Source organism: Mixophyes fleayi, chromosome 6 (genome assembly GCF_038048845.1).
Source record: "Mixophyes fleayi isolate aMixFle1 chromosome 6, aMixFle1.hap1, whole genome shotgun sequence".
NCBI lineage: Eukaryota > Metazoa > Chordata > Amphibia > Anura > Limnodynastidae > Mixophyes > Mixophyes fleayi.
Window position 1 is genome coordinate 223232773 of NC_134407.1, and position 18609 is coordinate 223251381.

An 18609-nucleotide genomic window follows, 5' to 3' on the forward strand; every position below is an offset into this window, starting at 1 on the left:
GTGGAGAAATATCATCTTGATGGAGTTGTTCCCTCATGAATTCCTCTAAAATTCCTACAGCACCTCGTTCTTCTGTAAAAATCTCCACATGACTGGACATAAATGATGGGTCATTCACAAGTGTCCCTTGTAAATTAGGGGCGATCAAATTTGGTTGTTGAGAAACTCGAGAGATCATATCTGGTTGCTGAGACTCATTACTGTATTTTTAGGCCAATAATAGTTTTCTAGAAAAGAGTTGTAAGTCTATTTGCGGGGATCAACTTTATCTGTTACATTCTCAAAACTTGATGAGGATGCTGTTTTCAAGTGAATAGATCGAGATATTATCTGTTATTATCCATGCACAGCTTTATAGTAACAAAAATGAGATTTGTGATTGTACCATTTTCAGCGGGGCTGTTTATTATGTGCATATGAGATATCACCTTGTCCCCTACACATCAGTTGTTGTCTATCAATCTCTTTATCATACACACTTTCAACTATCCGTGTGATAATCTACACATTTCTACATCGTTACTTCATTCATATCATTCACTAAAAGCTCTTAATCTTGATTGGTTCTATAATCAGTAGCGGAGCTGTGATTGGTGGAAAGCTTAATTTTTTTTTTCCAGTCAGCCGACTAAGAATTTGTCTGTACCTGGACGTGTCTCTGGAATTGAACTGGCGGCTACGTGCACAGTTTAGAGGCCTGATTAGGTTCCTTCGCATGGAAGGGAGAGAACTGGTGCAGGTGGTGGTTTGCTAAGAGTTCAGGAGACTTCAGAATTTGAATGGCACTGGAGACTGGCAAGAAGTCAAGACAGTGAACAGATTTAGCAGGAGACACCAGGCTGGACCTGGATTGCTTGACCGGACAGGAACCGGAGTCCTGGACTGGACATCTGCACAGAAACTGTACCAGGTTTGCATCTAAGGAATCAACATTGCACTGTCAACAGGTTAGGGCTCAAGGAAGTTCTTTTATAGTAACTGCTATCCCCTGATTGGAGGCTGTGGTCAGCTGAGTTCAAGCAGCACTCTGACTGGCTGAGAAGGTGCATTTGACCAAATCCAAGATGGTAGCATCCATGCACTGGTTTTGGAGAGATCTCTGGAGTGGAGACAGACTGGGCAACATCCTGCAGAGAGATCGGAGACCAGCAGAGCCCGAGGACACTGAGAAAGACAGCGGAGGGTAACAGGACCTGCGAGTCCCATGCGTGACACTGAGCAATGTCTGCTATCTCTGTACTACCCCAGAGTGATGTAATATAGAGACACTTCTCCCTACTGAGCAATGTCAGAGTGTATGTACTTATAGAGTACTGGTGGCTTACCTGATAATGGAAAGAAGCTAATAGAACGGAAGTTTTCTAAATTGTAGCCATCAAGCTGTTGAAAGATAAATTACTGGGACATATTCAATTAGTTCTGGCGACTGCGTGTGGTTGCACAATTCCCATTGTCACAAAACAGCAGATTTCAGATGTGAAGGGAAATCTGCGATGTTGCGGTACCAGATTGGCACTTTGTGCTCAGCATTGCCGGACCCAATTGAATAAGCCCCACTGTGTGTAAGCAGATACTTATGTTGCAAAACAAAGTACACAGTATGAATTTCCTGTAGCCAAAATGTCAGTATGACCATGATCTTTATTTAGCAGATGAGTCTGACACAGTTGTGACTAAAACTATTGCAGTTTTTTTCCCCAATGCTGCACCATTTCTTCCCAAACAATTGTTGAATTCTAGAAATATTTTGATGCACACTAATTGCAATGGACTAGACACAAAAAGTAAGCCAACTCCTTGGCCACTCAAATTACACTGAGGATGCAGAGGGGAGGAGGCTGTAGGTTAAATAAATAACTGTTCAAGTGCCAACTCCTAGCTCCCTTCATCCCACCCAAGGTAGCAGTGCCCTCCAGAGAGGAGGAAAGAGAAAACTAGTAATAGTCGATGCTTTACACTAATACTGAAGCCAAAATCATTGACACCTTTTAGGAACTGTTAGATTTCACTTGGTATGAACCATGAATGTAAAATACTGTTCAGTGTGTTCCTGACCTTCCACTGCTGCTCTGTTATAAAGTACAGTAATAGCTTCCTACTCTACTACATGCCCAAAATCCATTGTTAAATGATCAGTGATTGCCATATAAATGGAGAGGATTAAAGAACTGTTTGCACACGAATATCATTCCAATCACTTCACAGTGCCCATCAGCCATGCTTGACACTGAATACTACAGTGGTTTCCCCATATTAGGGATTTAATACAGTGGTTATGTATCAGTCATTTAAAGAATTGTCATTATCTGGTGAATTTAATTGACTTCTAGCAATGCCATAGCCTACTGGATAATTATGGCATGCATTGAGAAAATCTATATTAAACATACCATGTGCAAGAGCAGCTGTAGTCTTCAATTGGCTTAACCCAAAACTGTACTTTAACCCAAACATCTACACAACAGCCACAGATCCAACACCCACCTGAAGATCCCCCTTTCCCAGCAATGATGGGACACAGGGGTCTGATGTGGGTGTGAATAACCCAAGAGCCCCAAGTTGGAGAAATGTGATGTAGAACAGTGTCAGCTTTTCTGAACCATGTACCTCTGATGGAAAATGTTTACAGAGTAACCCCCTAAAGTGAGTACACTTCTTCCAAAGACCCAGTTATGTCTATATGTTCACCAGGTCTTACATTGTTTAAGACAACAACCCGTCCAGTGTGATTTAAGCCTTTTTTACAAAATGGTTCTTTTGAGATTTACATGTGGAATTATCCCCTGTAGCTGTATCTAGACTCTTGGGTGGTTAAGAAGCAAGTGTATGATGCCCAATCATTAACACGTTGTATGTTTCCAGCAGACTGGCCAGGGCTTCGTTGGCACAAGTATGGCAGGCCAGTATGGTGTTACAGAGAATCCAAGTAGTCCACAATTATACACAGCTCAATAAGTCACTGCAACAAATGACAAAATCCACACAATATTTTACACTGCAAGAGGCTTTATTACATAGACTTCAGATCCATGAACATTGTGCATTTCAGGAAAATAATGCCAATCCCAAAGACTCCAACTGGTGGCTAATCCACCTTAGTGCAAGTAGTTTCCTGCTAACCCTAAATACAGAATATAAGTATATTTTATGTGGATGAGATACAATCAGTTCTTGCTTCCTAAATGAACAGACAAGTTGTATTAGGTGTAAGAACCAATATATCCTGGTGTAATACATGTACCAATAGTATATACACATGAGACCCTCGTCCTTCCATTTCCTGCCTGCCCCAAACCAGGTGACCCATCACCTACTCACAGCAGAGGCAGCCATGTTTTACATGGAGCCAATGTAGACAAAACCTCACCTATCCATTCCCTGGGAACCAGAGGCACGGCCCACTGTGTGCCTCCTACCTCAGTGATGCCTCTTGTTCCTAGTCCATGGTTAGGCTGCATTCTCATGGGTTCTACAGCAGCCTCTGCTGTAAGTGCAGATACCCATCATCCTCCTCCTGATGTTATCCAGGATAACGTGTGTAGGCAAGAAGTACTTTACCACTAAAATAATCTATCAACTTCACCCCTTTAAATATCTCAATTTGTATAATACTGTAATGATACATAATATATTAAACCGTCCGCTACCTCTGATCAACAATGGTTCTGTTAAAGTGCACTTTGAATACACCATTAAAGATTATTCTCATTAAAGAATTCACTAGAACAGTGAGATTTCCAGGATCTGGTCTGTTACTACTGCTGTATAGAAATAAGAATTCTCTGTATGAAACATCTAGTAATGAGGATTAGCAGACTGGTACAGAAGTTATCATCCAGGCCAGAGGAAACGTAGAGCTGGATAGTGCAGCATTATAAGATATTGCTCTGAAGTATAAAGCTCAATTCCAGGTTGTCCACTGCTTAGACCTATGGGAAAAAATATTATTATATCTATTACAGGCATCTCTATTTAGACTGAAGCTATATACATGGGGTAATATATACAATAAATGGCTGCAGCTGTAGGTGATCCATATTCCATTATATTTATAGACCATCTCATTCATGTCAGAAGTGGATTAATGTGGACACAGACTAAGCATTTGGTTATCCCTCTGTCCCCCCTTGTAATACTTCACAATTGGCTTCATTAACATGTCACAAAAACTACACTCCCATACATTCCTGGGAAGTGGTTGGATTTCCCAGTACTAGTTTTTTTTGGGGGGGGCTCATTCCAACACAGGACCAACACCTCATCCTGGCTCTCTGCTTCTGTGGTCTAAGGCTGGGTCTCAATGGTGGTCACCAAGTACCCACAACACTAGGATTCAACGATTTCCTTAACCATAAACTGGTTGTGTTCATCTGGCTAGGTCAGTAATCCCACCTGCCTTTAGAGAGAAGTCATGGAAACATGACCTGTTGGGGTGCTGGTGTTGAGGAACACTCATTTTAGGGGTTACTGCACTCTTGTTGGTAGTTATGGTACCCCCAGGAACAGTGCATGACTGGATTTCTAGATCAGAGGATGACTCCCAAATTTACACTTCCCTTTAACTCATCTCTCCAGTCTCCCCATTAAAGCAGAGGGAGGCCATCAATGTGTCCAAACACACTGACCACATAGAGGCCTTTGTCTATAACGGACAATATGTCCGCAAGTGCTTTCATTCCCCCGGGCTCCTTTTAGATAGCAAGCTTTAGCCAGAAGTAACATGAATCAATCAGTCATCTACCAGAGAACACTGGAGAATGTTACATGGCAAATAGGGTGAGACATTCACACGCCGGTAATATGAAACAGAATTCTGGTATAGAGTATGTACAGATATGAGAGATCACCATGACCTGATTAAGCAGAGCAATGTTCTCCAGATTATCAGCACAAGGAAATATTCTGCAGAACATGAACTGCTGGGTTCTAGGTGTAAGTTTGTTCTCCCTTTCCCAGGACAATAAAATATATAAATAGTCAGAAGCTACCTTCAAATCTAAGCCACAGTGAGGGATCCCCCATCAGTTCTGTTTTTTGTATTTGAAATACACGAACGTGCCATCTTGTGTCCTAGAAAGAGAGAAGCAGAATACATTTTAAAGATCCTCTGGACGACTTCAGGCAGAGTAGTCAATAAGAATAGAGCAAGTGTCAGTTAGTGGGAGATGGTCCAATAGTTTAGTAAACAAATGAATCTTTATATTTGCTTCTAAACTTTCGTTTCATAGGAATGGTCTTGGATGTATTAACTTCTATATTGTTGATATTGATCTTCAATACACTGGTTTAAAAAAAACAAAACCACACAGGTCTTGTGGACAGGATGACTAAACACTTTACAAAGGTTCTTTAAAGGTTACATTGATTGCTTCATAAATGTTCTACTAGAACGTGGCATGCAAATTGCTACACAACGTCTGTATAGGAGACTCACACCCTGTCTTACGTGGAAGAGATTCTGTCCACGTTACTCCAATATTTATGGTGTCAAGAAACTGAATTTCTGCAACAAACACCAAGATCCTCCCTGGAGATACTGACCAGACTTCCCATAGCACAGAATTTCTGTAGTCAGATCATTTCCTAAAGAAGTTCAGGGAAGATTGCAGAGCACCAAGTCCAACCAAGCCCATTAGAAAAAAGAAGCTTCATTTACATCTGGGTCCATGGAGCCTTTAATCAACTACAGATGTAAATACATTGAGGACCCCACATAATTTGTGACCTAGATGACAGAATTAAAGGGATTGGACAAAACTGAGTTTGCCAATCCCACGAGACTGGAGGATCAACCACATGGGCTATATATATATATGGGCGTTTTTAGTATTCACCACACTATACAGACCGGACATATCTACTTACACACTTTTCTCCACGGTACAGGCTGGACGTTCTAATCTTTTACACAAAGCATCTACGTCCGCACATGGCTGTTCTTCATCCACGTTCATGGTTATATCCAACTCAGTCAGGCACTTGTTAGCATTAACAGCAGCGAGGATTTCATCACAGGAAATATTGGTCAGGTCACCGTAGCCGACTCTACATAAACAGATATGACCCCATTCAGTTCCACCTTTAGTCACCAACAGCCTTGTTACAGCTAGAAGTCATCAAGGCACCATCAATATGAAGCCAAATGGTCTACAAGTTCTGCCCTCATTATTAGTTACCTTTAAATAAGCTAGCACAAGGACTTTACACTATTCCTAGATAGGTCAATATTGCAGTCAGGTTTGTAATCTAGTATTCTAGTCCTGTGAGCCTGTATAAACCATCACAAAATTTATAAGGAAAATTACAAGTCTACTAAAAGCCTTCTGAATTCTATGGCCAAATACACATCCGTCCCTTCCCATGTAATACTGCTCAGTCAGTGATAGACGTGCAGACAGGGATATTAAGTTACCTATTGGTCATGTGTATAGTTCATGTTGTAGACATTATCCATGCAAAGGACATGCTCAGATAGGTGGGAGAGCAATTCTATGGCCACAGCTCCCTGGTTATGGTTTCTGCAGTCCCTGTGTACTATATATTATTCATTGTACAGATTGCACCACACCTCCTGCGGGGAACAGCCAGGATCTGACTCACAACTGGGGTCAGGTCAGTAACCTTTATTGCAGTCTGGCAGTTTACAATATTCTTACCTCACCACCTGCAGGTGACAGCTAGTCTTTCTGAGCGCCTCACACAGAAGTTTTACACCAGGGTCTTGAAATTGGTTTCCTGCCAGATCCAGACTGGTCAGAGACTGAGTCGTGGTAATAAGCGAGCATAGGTCAGCACAGGAGGATGAGGTCAGATCACAACCATACAAACTGAGAGACAAAAGACACCTCAATTAGTATATTACTTTATAGCTCTTTCGCCTCCAAACTGCTTGAACGGGTTGTCTACAACAGTCTCACCTCCTCTCTCTTCTCACTCACTCCTTGACCCGCTTCAATCCGGTTTTCACCCCCTCCACCGAAACTGCCCTCACCAAGGTCACTAATGACCCTGTCCTCACCAAATCCAAAAGACACTACTCCCTTATCCTTTACCTCTGCCATCTTCGATACTGTTGACCATGCACTCCTTTGGCAAACTGAAATCTATAGTCCTCTCTAACACTGTCCTCTTCTGGTTTTCCTCAGCTACACCTTCTCAGTCTACCCCACCTTCCCTGTTATTGTTCCCCCCAAGATTCCATTCTTGGCCCCATGTTTTTCTCCCTCTACACCTCCTCCCTTGGTGTCCTCATCTGCTCCTTTGGCCTCCAGTACCACATCTATGCCGACAACCAATTTTCTTTCATCCCAACCTCTCCCTTTTGTTTCGTGCAGTCTCTTGGCCATCTCATCTTGGATGTCCCAACGCTTCCGTAAACTCAGTATTTCCAAGACTGAACTTATTGTCCCACATCCCATGTCTTAACACTACCCTCATGTCTGATGCCTTGTGGTCATCCTTGATCTCCTTCAAACCTCACATTCTGTCACTCAAAATCCTGCTACTTCCACCTTCAGAATATATCCAAGTTATGCCCCATTCTCTCCACAGAAGCCATGAAAACCCTTGTTCACTCGCTTGTAATCTCTCACCTTGACTACAGTAACCTCTATGGCTTAACAGATTCTCACCTTGACCCTCTTATGGCCATCTTCAATGCGGCCGTCTGCCTCAGTTTTCTCTCCTGCCACTCTCTGCTGTCCCCCTACAACAGTCACTACATTGGCTCCCCATGGTCCACAGAATTAAATTTAAACTCCTCACCTTTAAAGCTCTTAATCCTCCCCTCCCTACATCTCCAATCTCATCACTACCTACACTCCTAGCCATCCCCTCTGCCTGTGACCTCACTGATCACCTCTTCCCACTCCCGTATCCAGGACTTTGCCCGGGCTGCTCCCCAGCTGTGGAACAATCTTCCATGATTCATCAGGTTAGCATCTACTCTCCAAGGCTTCAAGCGTGCCCTTCAGACTCACTTCTTTATTCAAGTCTGTCCTCCTAACTCCCTTGTCCCGGCTCTCTCCCCAGTTAGTACCACCCTATTTGGGTCTCCCCCTTTCCTTTAAGATGTAAGCTCTCAGGAGCAGGGCCCCCTTTCCTTGTGTGCTCCTACTATTCCATCATACTCTGTACCTCTTGTCCTGCTTCCCTAGCCCTGTTTTAAGCTTCGGCCTACTTAGATGATTTCTACCATCACTATCGCTCATTGTTCCAGAAATAATTTAATTTGCATTACCATGTTACCTGTGTGTATATTTATATATTTTTATTCTTCACATTGTTCTTTATGTATCATGTTGTGTCATGGGTCACTGTTTTCTGCATATGTCATGTACAGTGCTGCAGACCCTTTGGGATTCCTTATTAAAGATAGTAGTAAATAATAGTTACCCCACTGATAGCTATGACCCAGTGAAGTGCTATTTAAATCACTTGTCCAATGTAGTCTGGCAGCACAGTAATTATGCTTCATAGCATTGGGGGGGGGGGGGGGTCTTGGGTTCAATTTCTACCAGGGCCCTCTATCTGTAGTTTGTTGCAAACATGGCAAGAACATACAATGTACAGTGATTTGACTAATGGGGACCTGGAGAGATGATGTCAACATGGCTGAGAGGAGATGCCAGAGGATGGACATGTAGGTACAGTGGGTATAAGAGTCAATATGTAATTGAATATGTCCACCATGCTCTCATCTGTCTGCAGCAGGTTGCCCTGTTGGAGGAACAGGCTTGTCCTGAAGAAATATACTAAATGGGGTGGGAGCTTCAAACACTGGGGCTAGTGATGTCACAGCAACTCAGCTGACTGCAGTCTCACCTTTTTTTCTTGTATCAAACCAATAGTACACCATACTGAAGTAGGAGGGGCTTCAGCTGTCTGTATTGCAGTAGGGGGGGGGGGGTAAAATGATGTATTAAAGCTCAACATTAGATATAGTCTTCTAGCACCTCAGGAAGATGAAGACACTATGTGTCTGGTGGAGAGTTAGGTTTATCTACAGCTGTAAAGTACACCCAAGTCTCACCTCCTGGATGGTACAGCCCAGCCATCAGTCCTTTACAGAAGTTTTACTCCAGTCTAGAATACCATTTACAGTATAGATCTCACCTCAGCTCACGTAGAATACAAGCCGGATCTTTCAGCGCCTCACACAAAGGTTTAACCACAGAATCCTGAAGACTATTCCAGGTTAGATCTAGTTTGACCAGAGATCGGTTTGTGGTAATAACAGAGCGGATATCATCACAGGAGGACGAGGTCAGGTCACAGTGAGACAATCTGCAGAGAAGAGAGAAGATCATTCCCAGCCTCAACCTGTCCCTTGGAACCCATTATATATGAAGAGCTTCAGTCTGAGGTTACCTTACACAAGTAATGAGATTACATCGGATTTCTGGTTCTGTGGTACATAAATAATGTTACCAACAAGGTCTTAGGCGGTAACTGAACGATAGGGTGACCAGAGAACCGTTCCTGACAGTATGGAAAGAATGCTGTACATTGTGTTTTATATTATGATCCTTTAATAGATCAAAGGCTCCTTCGCACTCACGTATTCCAATGATAAACTAGGACATAATGGAGTGGTCTTCACAGAGTCCACCACACATCTGCACTGTTTGGCCGGCTAGGGAGTAATACTGTATCGTTTGGATGCTCCAGATAACACTACTATCCAGCCTTGGAATTGTCATACACACCCTACGTTACATTCCATTCTGTGTTATCTGTTCTGCAGACCTTCATTCTTTGCATGATTAAACCCAGCTATATGCAGCTTGGCGATGTCCAAGGGCAGTGTCTAGTACCACTATTGGATGCATGTTTATAATTATGGGAAGTATAAAATTAATGAGCGAAATGTGGCTGCAGACTGTCCTCCTCCAATAGAATTACAGCCTGGGAGTCACAGAAGTGTCTGTATAATGTATTTCTGCAGGTCACAATAAAATATTGCCATTACATAAAGAGCAAAGTGTCCTGTAATATGCATTTAGTGTATTCTTTCTGTACAAAGACAACAGTTACAATATTAAGTTGTACATGTCTTACACAAGCTCCTTCAGGGTACAGCCTGGATCTCGGAGTCCCTCACACAGAACTTTTATACCAGTGTCCTGGAGATTATTATAGGTCAGATCCAATGTGGTCAGGGATCGGTTTGCAAGTAATACCGAGCGGAAATCCTCACAGCATGCCGAGGTTAGATTACTCTCATGTATCCTGCAATGAGAAGATGACAGCATGTGACCCGACGCATTTCCAGCCTCCATTACCAATCTGCCATACTGGAATATACTGTGGGATACTTCAGAAGTGTCCTCTAGCCACCATTTTAGGATTTATAGACGATTAATGTACCTCATGCTTTGTCTTGAGCCTTTTCAGTGGTAGAATTACAGCCTTTATGACAGAACCTTTGGTACATATAGTTTTGCCATCACAGTTCCCAGCTAACCTACGGCAGGGTACAGCCTCCATATCACTATAGTATAATTCTCACCTGAGCTCCTTCAGGGCGCTGTCTGGGTGTCGGAGTCCTTCACAGACAAGCTTTGCTCCAGAGTCCTGGAGATCATTATCACTCATGAACAGTGTGGTGAGAGATCGGTTCACAAGGAGAACAGAGCCGAGATACTCGCAGCAGGCCGGGGTCAGTTCAGAGTAAGACATCCTGTGGGCAGAAGAGAAGATTATCTCAGTGTTCCCCAGGTCTGGGGATGGAAGCACCAAGCATAGCTTCACTACATGGGTGAAGACTGGAGGCAGCCAACTCCCCTTCCTACAATTACAAGCTCAAGAGGATCAACCATACATTCCTCATTCAGCCCCCAGTCACCTGTTCTTTACTGCCAGACAATGGACTAAATGGTAATAGCCATCAGTTTATACACCACAGCAGGAGCCATAAGAGCTACGGCGATGTGCCAAAACTAGCACATCCTCATGATTCACCAACATGTCTGTATTAAACCCCAACCCACCTTTACCTTGGTTCTAGGGGTTGTGTAGACAAAACAGTGATTCATTAACTACAATATGTATCTGACATCCACTTCTCACCTCCCTGAAAATACTGCAATAGCTGCTGTACATAGAGGATATGAATACTGCTTTTCAAGTAACTTCCACCTACATTTCAGGCAGGTGCTGACCGAGTCACCAATCAGAAGTGTCCCACATAGGTTACATAGTCTTCTCTATTCAGACAACAGCAGGTGGGAGTAGCTAAGAGGGATTCTCAAAAATATAAAGACTAATTAAAGTTGTATTAGTCTTCATTGTGCTTTACATATTTATCCCTGGGTAAATGTCTACTAGGTGTGTATATATTATATGTATACAATATTGGCCACCAACAGACATCACAGGAATGGACCAATAGCATATTATTATAACACTGCTATGCAGTACAACAGGAGGATACCACAGAAAGGTAAATGCAGCTGAAAAGACAATAGTCAGGGAATGTACTTTCCAAGTAGCACACAAGTCACCATGCCCAATTACTTTGTATAGTGACACAATAAGCAAGGAGCACAGATTAGGAGCAGTATTAAAGAGTAACTGATATTTTGGGGTGGTATTTCCCAGCACTTTCAGATCTTCCTGTTGGTATGTGGTGGCCAAAGTGTTACTGAAACTAGACAGAATATCCCTAAAGGACAGTTCCTAAGAATCAGGAGGAATTGTACAACAGGTGAAGGACATTATAGACAGACCTCAGTTATTAGAAGCAATTACATAAGGATATCCAGAGGATGGTAGTTTAGGGATCACCCCCATATGCCAAAAAAAAAGGTATGCAATAAAGGAGGTTGATGGATCTCTGCTCATCACTATACAATTCATATTCACTATAAAGAGATTTTAAAAACCAGATGAGATTAAAACCATTCCTAACAGATGAGCTACGGGTGATTTAAGAAGCCAAGTAAATTGGCTCCAAGTTTTTGTTTGCAAAAATAGGGGAGCTACAAATGCCCTGAGTTGCTGATTGCCTGAGTAACCCAAGGGCCATTTTAAAGGCTGACAGGATAATGTACTAGTTGCCTATATGCAGCACACAAGAGGACTACTAGTATCAGCTGCAAGGTTACTCATTAAAATCAATTGATTTAATAAACTATTGCTCCACTTTCATTACCCATCTTATAGCAGGAACAAAGTACATGGTCCACACCACAACCTCTCTTCACGTTATGTCATTAGAGCATAGGCAGAATATAAGGAATAGGAAAAAAAAAACCTGTCTTCCAGAACATGTTAGCAATTGTCATGGAAAAGATTAAAAGGGCCAACAGATAGGCCATAGTCTATTTTACTTGTTCTCAATGGGAATGAGAAGTGTTATTTATGGTCACCTCACAGGGACTTAATGATGCAGCTGACCCAAATCCTTTATAAAGGTTTCCATTATAGAAGTTAGTTTCTTATCATACACAATTAAGTTGAAAGTCACTGATCAGAATATACAAGTACAGATGTGTAAAACCAGGCACTCAGATGGGGGGCGCTGTTGTACTTTCCAACATAGACTCCATGTCTGATAAGTCACCATGACCAGAGTTAGTTGAGGAATGACATGTCATACAAAGGGCACCGAGCCCATATTGGAGGAGCAGGATTAATGTGTAATGGATATTTTGAAGCACTGTGTCCTTCACCCCTCACTGGTTCTTTAACAATAGGTAATATTTACCCAACAATCTGCAGGTTACAGCACAGATGTCTGTATCCATCACACATTATACCTCTGTATCCTGCAGGTTATTATAGAAGTTACAGTATAATCCTCACCTCAGCTCCTGCAGGGTACAGCCTGGGTCCTTCAGCCCCTCACACAGAAATTTGACTCCATCGTCTTGGAGTTTATTCAATGCCATATCCAGCTTCCGTAGAGAACGGTTAGTTTTAATAGCAGAGCCAAGCTCCTCACAGCTGGATGAGGTTAGATCACAGTCATCCAATCTATAGATAAGGGACAGTTAAAGTAGTATCATGAGATCAGCATATAAACCCTGGTACAGGCCATCCTTTGCAGGGCCCTGCCATTTATACACTCCATAGTAAATGTAGAGTATATTACTCACGTCAACTCCTGCACGGTACAGCCTGGATGTCTCAACCCATCACACACAAGTTTTAGTGCACAGTCCGCCAGTTTATGATGTCCTATGATGAGTTTGGTGATTGTCCGGTTGGTAGAGATAAAAGAGTGAAGATCCTTAAAGAAGGGTGGGGTAACTACACAAACCTGCAGCCTACAGGGATATACAGAGACAGAAGGTTACTGTGTGGTGCCTCATCAAGAACCTACCATTACTGTACAACAATGGACACCTGATGTTTGACCCAACCAACTGCATGGCTCCCCGAGGTTTACTAGACTTACTCTAATTCCTGGATTTTACTGTTGGGATTGCACAACCAGGAAACATATCCACCTTTTTCTGCATCTTCTGGAAATCCACATCTTGTAAAGCTGAAGAGAAAGGAAAGATTGAAGATGGGTTTAATACATAGCATTAGGTTTTACATGTAGACAGATACCTGTTATCTCAACGTTCTACCCAACACGGGCCCCGTTCTGTGGAGAAACGGGATGGAATTCACGAGTCAGGTTATGGAGTTTCCTGTCTATTAACATAACGCTCAATTCAGGAGAATGGTTGGGATTGAGAATTCTTATATTGGGCATTGATCTGGCCACTCACTTTACAAACATTTAGTTATACCATAGTAGAGGCTTTGTAAGTGGAAAATGCAAGTTGAACAGAATGTTCAGCAAAACGAAAGGCGCCCAATGTTAATGTTTAGCTGCTTTATTGGTGGCTGATAATGAATCTACTTACCAGCAACAACGATAATATATTAATCTGCTACCTTATGTATCAAGTGTTCCCCACACCTCAGATTGTAATTAGAATAGACAGGTCACCTTTACCTTCTGCTCTGTTTGTATTCGAGTGCTGTACACTGAGTGAATCCCAATATGCTGGCACTTAATTTGACTTTTTAATTCATTATGTATAATTGGAAGTTTTCCATAGTAATTTTTTTTTTTTTTACCACCAGCTAAGAAAAGTTCAGTGCTAGAAACGTTTCTCCTGTTTAGCAAAGTATGCAAGAAAGAGTCTTCTCAGAAAGCCTTAGCGCTTTAATAAGGCAGAGACACTGAACTGCACCCAGTGTATTTGGTAATAATCCCACACAATGGCTGAGATCTTTCCCCACTAGTTATTGTCTGTAAAGTAGAGTCATCTACACTTACCCCAAAAACAAAATAACCCCCTGTAACGGCTTAGTGTGACTGTTTTACAGAATATAATGGGAGAGGACGTTGGGCATTTGCAGACTAATAATGTGGAAAATACTTACGATAACTTTGAAGCTCTGTGAAACAATGGAGATAATATTTCCAAGTCTCCGGGCCGTAACAGATAGTCCTCCAATGAGATTGAGCAATAACCTTTAGCATCAGCCAGGCAATAGAACAGCTCTCTGGTACATATGTTTTCCATGACTCCAAAATATAAACAAGGACTAAACAACAAGTCTTCCTGGTGTAATACACGGTCTCGGAAAGCCTCATCTTGCATCTCGTAAATGCAGTGAAGCGCGTCATTACAAAACCTAGAGGGTTTTCCACCTGAAATCCACTTCTCCAGGGCAGGTTTGGCTCTCAAGTTAGCATCACATCCCACACCGCTGGTGAACTCCTTCAATTGCTGCTCATTGAGCAGACCACAGAGGAATCGCACAGTTTGTGTCAAGTGTGGGTGATGGGCAGACTGCTCGGATAGAGAATTGCCTTTACAGACTTCAGGGTGGCCTTCTTTATTCTTGGTTTCCTCTACCAGCACATAATACAGTGCAGCAAAGAACTCCTGTACGCTCAGATGACTGAAGCTGTAGTAGATGCTGGTTTCAGTGTCCCAGTGAAAGATGTTCTGGTTTAGAAACACAGACTCCACCTCTGATAGAGCAAGTCCATATCTAGCAAGATCACCTTCCTCAAACCAGAGCTTCTGATTCAGAATACCATCGTTGGCCAGAGAACACAGCTTCTTTATACAGGTGTTGATAAGCTGTTTACCGACATCATACTTGATTGAATTCTTCAGGTACAGCAAATATATAGAGGTGGCTGTTTTACAGTGGGCCAATGTGTCATGTTTCACCCCTTGTTTCAGTATGGTGCACACAATCCAGCACATCAGCGGGACAGAACACATGGTCAACAGCGCTTCATTTCCTTTTATTCCAGCAAGAGCCTTGTCTGCGACTTCTTTGTTCTTGAAGAAGTTGGATATATAGTCCTCAAGATCTCTTCCAGTAAACCCTAGAATCTCCACGGAACATGGAGGCTGGACGTAATCCTTCAGCTTCTCCAGGGAAAACGCTCTAGTGGTTATCATCAGTGATGTTGCATTCAGCACTTCCTTACGAAATATGGATCTTAGAAGGATCTCTTTGTGGGTCTCCTGAAAAGGGTCTTGATACTCCTCATAGTTATCCTCCAGAGACCATCTCAGCTCATCAAAACCATCAATAATCAACAATACTTTAGCTGGATCCTGGAAAATGGCTTTAACCAGATCATCTGAACACTGCATATTGCAGGTTTTGGCTAGGAGTCCAGCAAGGTTTATGTTACCAGTGATCCTGTTGATTTCTCTACAGCTCATATAAAAGACAAAATTAAATTTGTCTCCATACAGCTTCCCAGAGGCCCAGTCCAGCATCATCTTCTGGGAGGTCACAGTCTTCCCAATCCCAGCAGGTCCCTGCACCACCACAGTTTTGGTAACAAATCCATGGACATCAGGAACATACAGAGCCTGGATAGTAGATGGGGAATATTTGTCTGAAGATGTGTTGACCTCCGCCTGCTCAATTAAAGAGCCTGAATAGGGTAATGAATGGTCTTCACTCTTCACCTGTATGGCACGTAGCCTGGGGTACTGCCTCTCAAGGCCAACAATCTTCCCTGAACTGAGGTTATTCTCCATAATGCGTTGGAAGCCATCTTTCACAGAAGTCACATACTTCAGTTTCCAGTCTGTATGAGAGAAGAGGAATTAGAAACACGTCTCGAAGAAATATAAAACATACCTACAATGCAGTGACCCCTGACCGTTGAATTGACAGTTGTCTCACTGGGTCAACAAAAGGAGTCTCATTATTCTATGTAAATATTTACATTCCTACTGTATCATCTCAGGAATAGTCTCCTTCACTAGAAGTGTCCTGTATACCATCTATCCCATTACTGGAGCTTGATAGGTGTGTGCGAGCTACGCAACATGTAGATTGTCATGAACACATGGGTGGATCCCCACAAAGGATCCAGAACCAGTGAGGTCTTAGTAAGTTTGAATGGAAGTCATGAACATGCAAAGCTTTGACTAGCCTAGGTATTTTAGAACCTCCATAGAAGCATATTGGGCAATACTGAGAATTTTTTATTTGTTTCAACTAGGTTTACATATCTATGTCACTAAGATTATTATTATCATTATGAGGAATAGCGTTGGGTAGACACAGAATAAGCATGCCATCATATTAAGCAATTATATGAGCTGGGTTACCTTGTACAGAAGAATCTGCCATGATGTCAAGACAGATGGGGACCAGGTTTGACTGCAACTGAAAGAAATACAGAATAGACATTCAGTGGCGAATCATATATAGAATACATTACTAATGTGGATACATCAGGACTGGATAAATCTGAGGAGCCAGGTAGCCAATGTGCTTAATGTCCTGGAGTCATTTCTTATGATGTCCATGGATGATGAACATCTGCCGTGGCATCTCAATGTGACAGACTCCTGAATTCTACATTATATTGTCCACACCACCTGAGGTTCAGACATACCTGTGTGAGAGGGTATTAGAAACCAGGAGGACTATGTAACACTATATAGCACATTGTACTGGCTCATAAAATAATACACAAGTCATCTATAGGGAACACGGATACAATATAACCCTCAGACTTACATCTGTATATGCAATATCTCAGTACAATCCACCACTGTGCGGGTGGTGAGGTCAGGATGGGAATTTTAAAAAGATGTAAACAATGGTGGAGGGAGCTCTGAATTCCCCAAACTGCCAGGATTGTTTATTACATGCGGTGAGTGAGTGTGGTCAGAGTATAACAAGTTTAAGCAATTGAGTACGGATTCAGACTGGGACATAGCTGCAGATATGGCAGAAGAGGTTATATTTATGGGTGGTCAGGGGCAGGTGTAAATAGCAGATGATAAATACCAGAACTAGAGAAGAGCTTGTAATTCAAGATTTGCAAATTATTCACAGATGCTTATTGAGACTTTTGCTGTTCAGCAATAGATTAGAATTTACCAAACGTGTTGCATACAAAAAAAAAATAAAAAAAATTCTCTGCTCCATTTTGGGAAGTTGTTCCCGCTGTGTTAACTAGGTTATTCACGCTTAAAGAATGATTTATAGCAATTGCATTCATAACACTGCATTTTGTTAGGAGGACAGTGGGGAATAATGAGCAGTTACACACACACTGCTACACATGAGCTGCTATAATACCAGCACAGGCCCCTTGAAGCCTATGGGGGCAGGGAAAGGGGTTTAGGGGTGAAGGCCATCTCATATAACCACTCTCCACGGTGGCTTGGACACTTACCATCCCCAAAGCTCTAAACTGTTAATAAAGCATGGACCCTGGAGAGGGGAGAGTGTGGCCTGGCCCCACAAGGTCAGTGTGCAGCATTAGGCTGTGTGGGAAGCACTTCCCCTGGAGTCTAATGTCCTGAGGCCTGTAGTAGTGTCACAGTCAGGATCACTGGTGGAATGGTGAGGCTGTGATGGATCCCCGACTTCTCCCACTGCCTGGCTGGAACGTGTGTTTCTCTACCAACTGACCACCTCTCACTCCAACCTCCTCTAACTCCACCACACCAGCAAAGCAGCAGAGGTCCGCTTCACTGGGAGACTCCAAGCACCAAACCTGCCCTCTTCCTTCCCCATATAAAGTCACATGACACTCATATCAAAACACACATCTACCCAACTAATATATATACACATATATATATACACACACACACACACACACACACACACACTACAGATGCAGTTATCCCACAACAAATACACAGGTATATAGAGGATTACACAGATCTAAGATGCTTAGTGTAATATATTACACATGTACCATCTCTACACCCACTACAATTACTACATAGTGAGACTGTATAGAAGTGTTACAAGTACAAAGATATTTATAAAGTAATATATATGGTGTTTACATGTATGCCATCTCTATATAACTTAGGACATACACACTATCTCTAAACCTAGTTACTAATAATACAGACATTACCTGTCTCCTATCTCCATATAACTCAGCAGATCACACACAGATCTCACCTGTTCCTTGGAGCACCCACACCTATAACACACCTGACTCATTAACCCAGGGACACCTCCTGTTATACCCACTCTCGGCCACTAGGGGCCGCACACACGATACTAGATGTGATATTTCTATTCCTCACTGGGCAGCGGACATTTTGTTGGAGACCAGTGGCTAGAAGTGAATCACTTACACTG

General features: G+C 42.4%; 1 protein-coding gene across 2 annotated transcripts in view; it reads right to left on the reverse strand.

Annotated features, from left to right (window-relative positions):
* Window positions 1-2988: 2988 nt before the first annotated feature.
* The window catches only part of LOC142095293 (NACHT, LRR and PYD domains-containing protein 12-like), a 37227-nt gene continuing 21606 nt past the window's right edge, over window positions 2989-18609 (reverse strand). Inside the window, exons 1-13 of one of the 2 annotated variants that reach the window (XM_075178250.1) lie at window positions 18427-18491; window positions 16602-16659; window positions 14389-16072; window positions 13403-13492; window positions 13101-13271; window positions 12808-12978; window positions 10511-10681; window positions 10060-10230; window positions 9115-9285; window positions 6657-6827; window positions 5866-6045; window positions 4989-5070; window positions 2989-3929 (exon numbers count right to left, since the gene is read on the reverse strand). In XM_075178250.1, the coding sequence (XP_075034351.1) occupies window positions 5022-5070; window positions 5866-6045; window positions 6657-6827; window positions 9115-9285; window positions 10060-10230; window positions 10511-10681; window positions 12808-12978; window positions 13101-13271; window positions 13403-13492; window positions 14389-16072; window positions 16602-16659; window positions 18427-18468 (3129 nt within the window). In that variant the 5' untranslated portion in view covers window positions 18469-18491 and the 3' untranslated portion in view covers window positions 2989-3929; window positions 4989-5021. Of the gene's footprint in view, window positions 3930-4988; window positions 5071-5865; window positions 6046-6656; window positions 6828-9114; window positions 9286-10059; window positions 10231-10510; window positions 10682-12807; window positions 12979-13100; window positions 13272-13402; window positions 13493-14388; window positions 16073-16601; window positions 16660-18426; window positions 18492-18609 lie in introns of those variants that run through there. The other variant, XM_075178251.1, reaches the window with a different exon arrangement.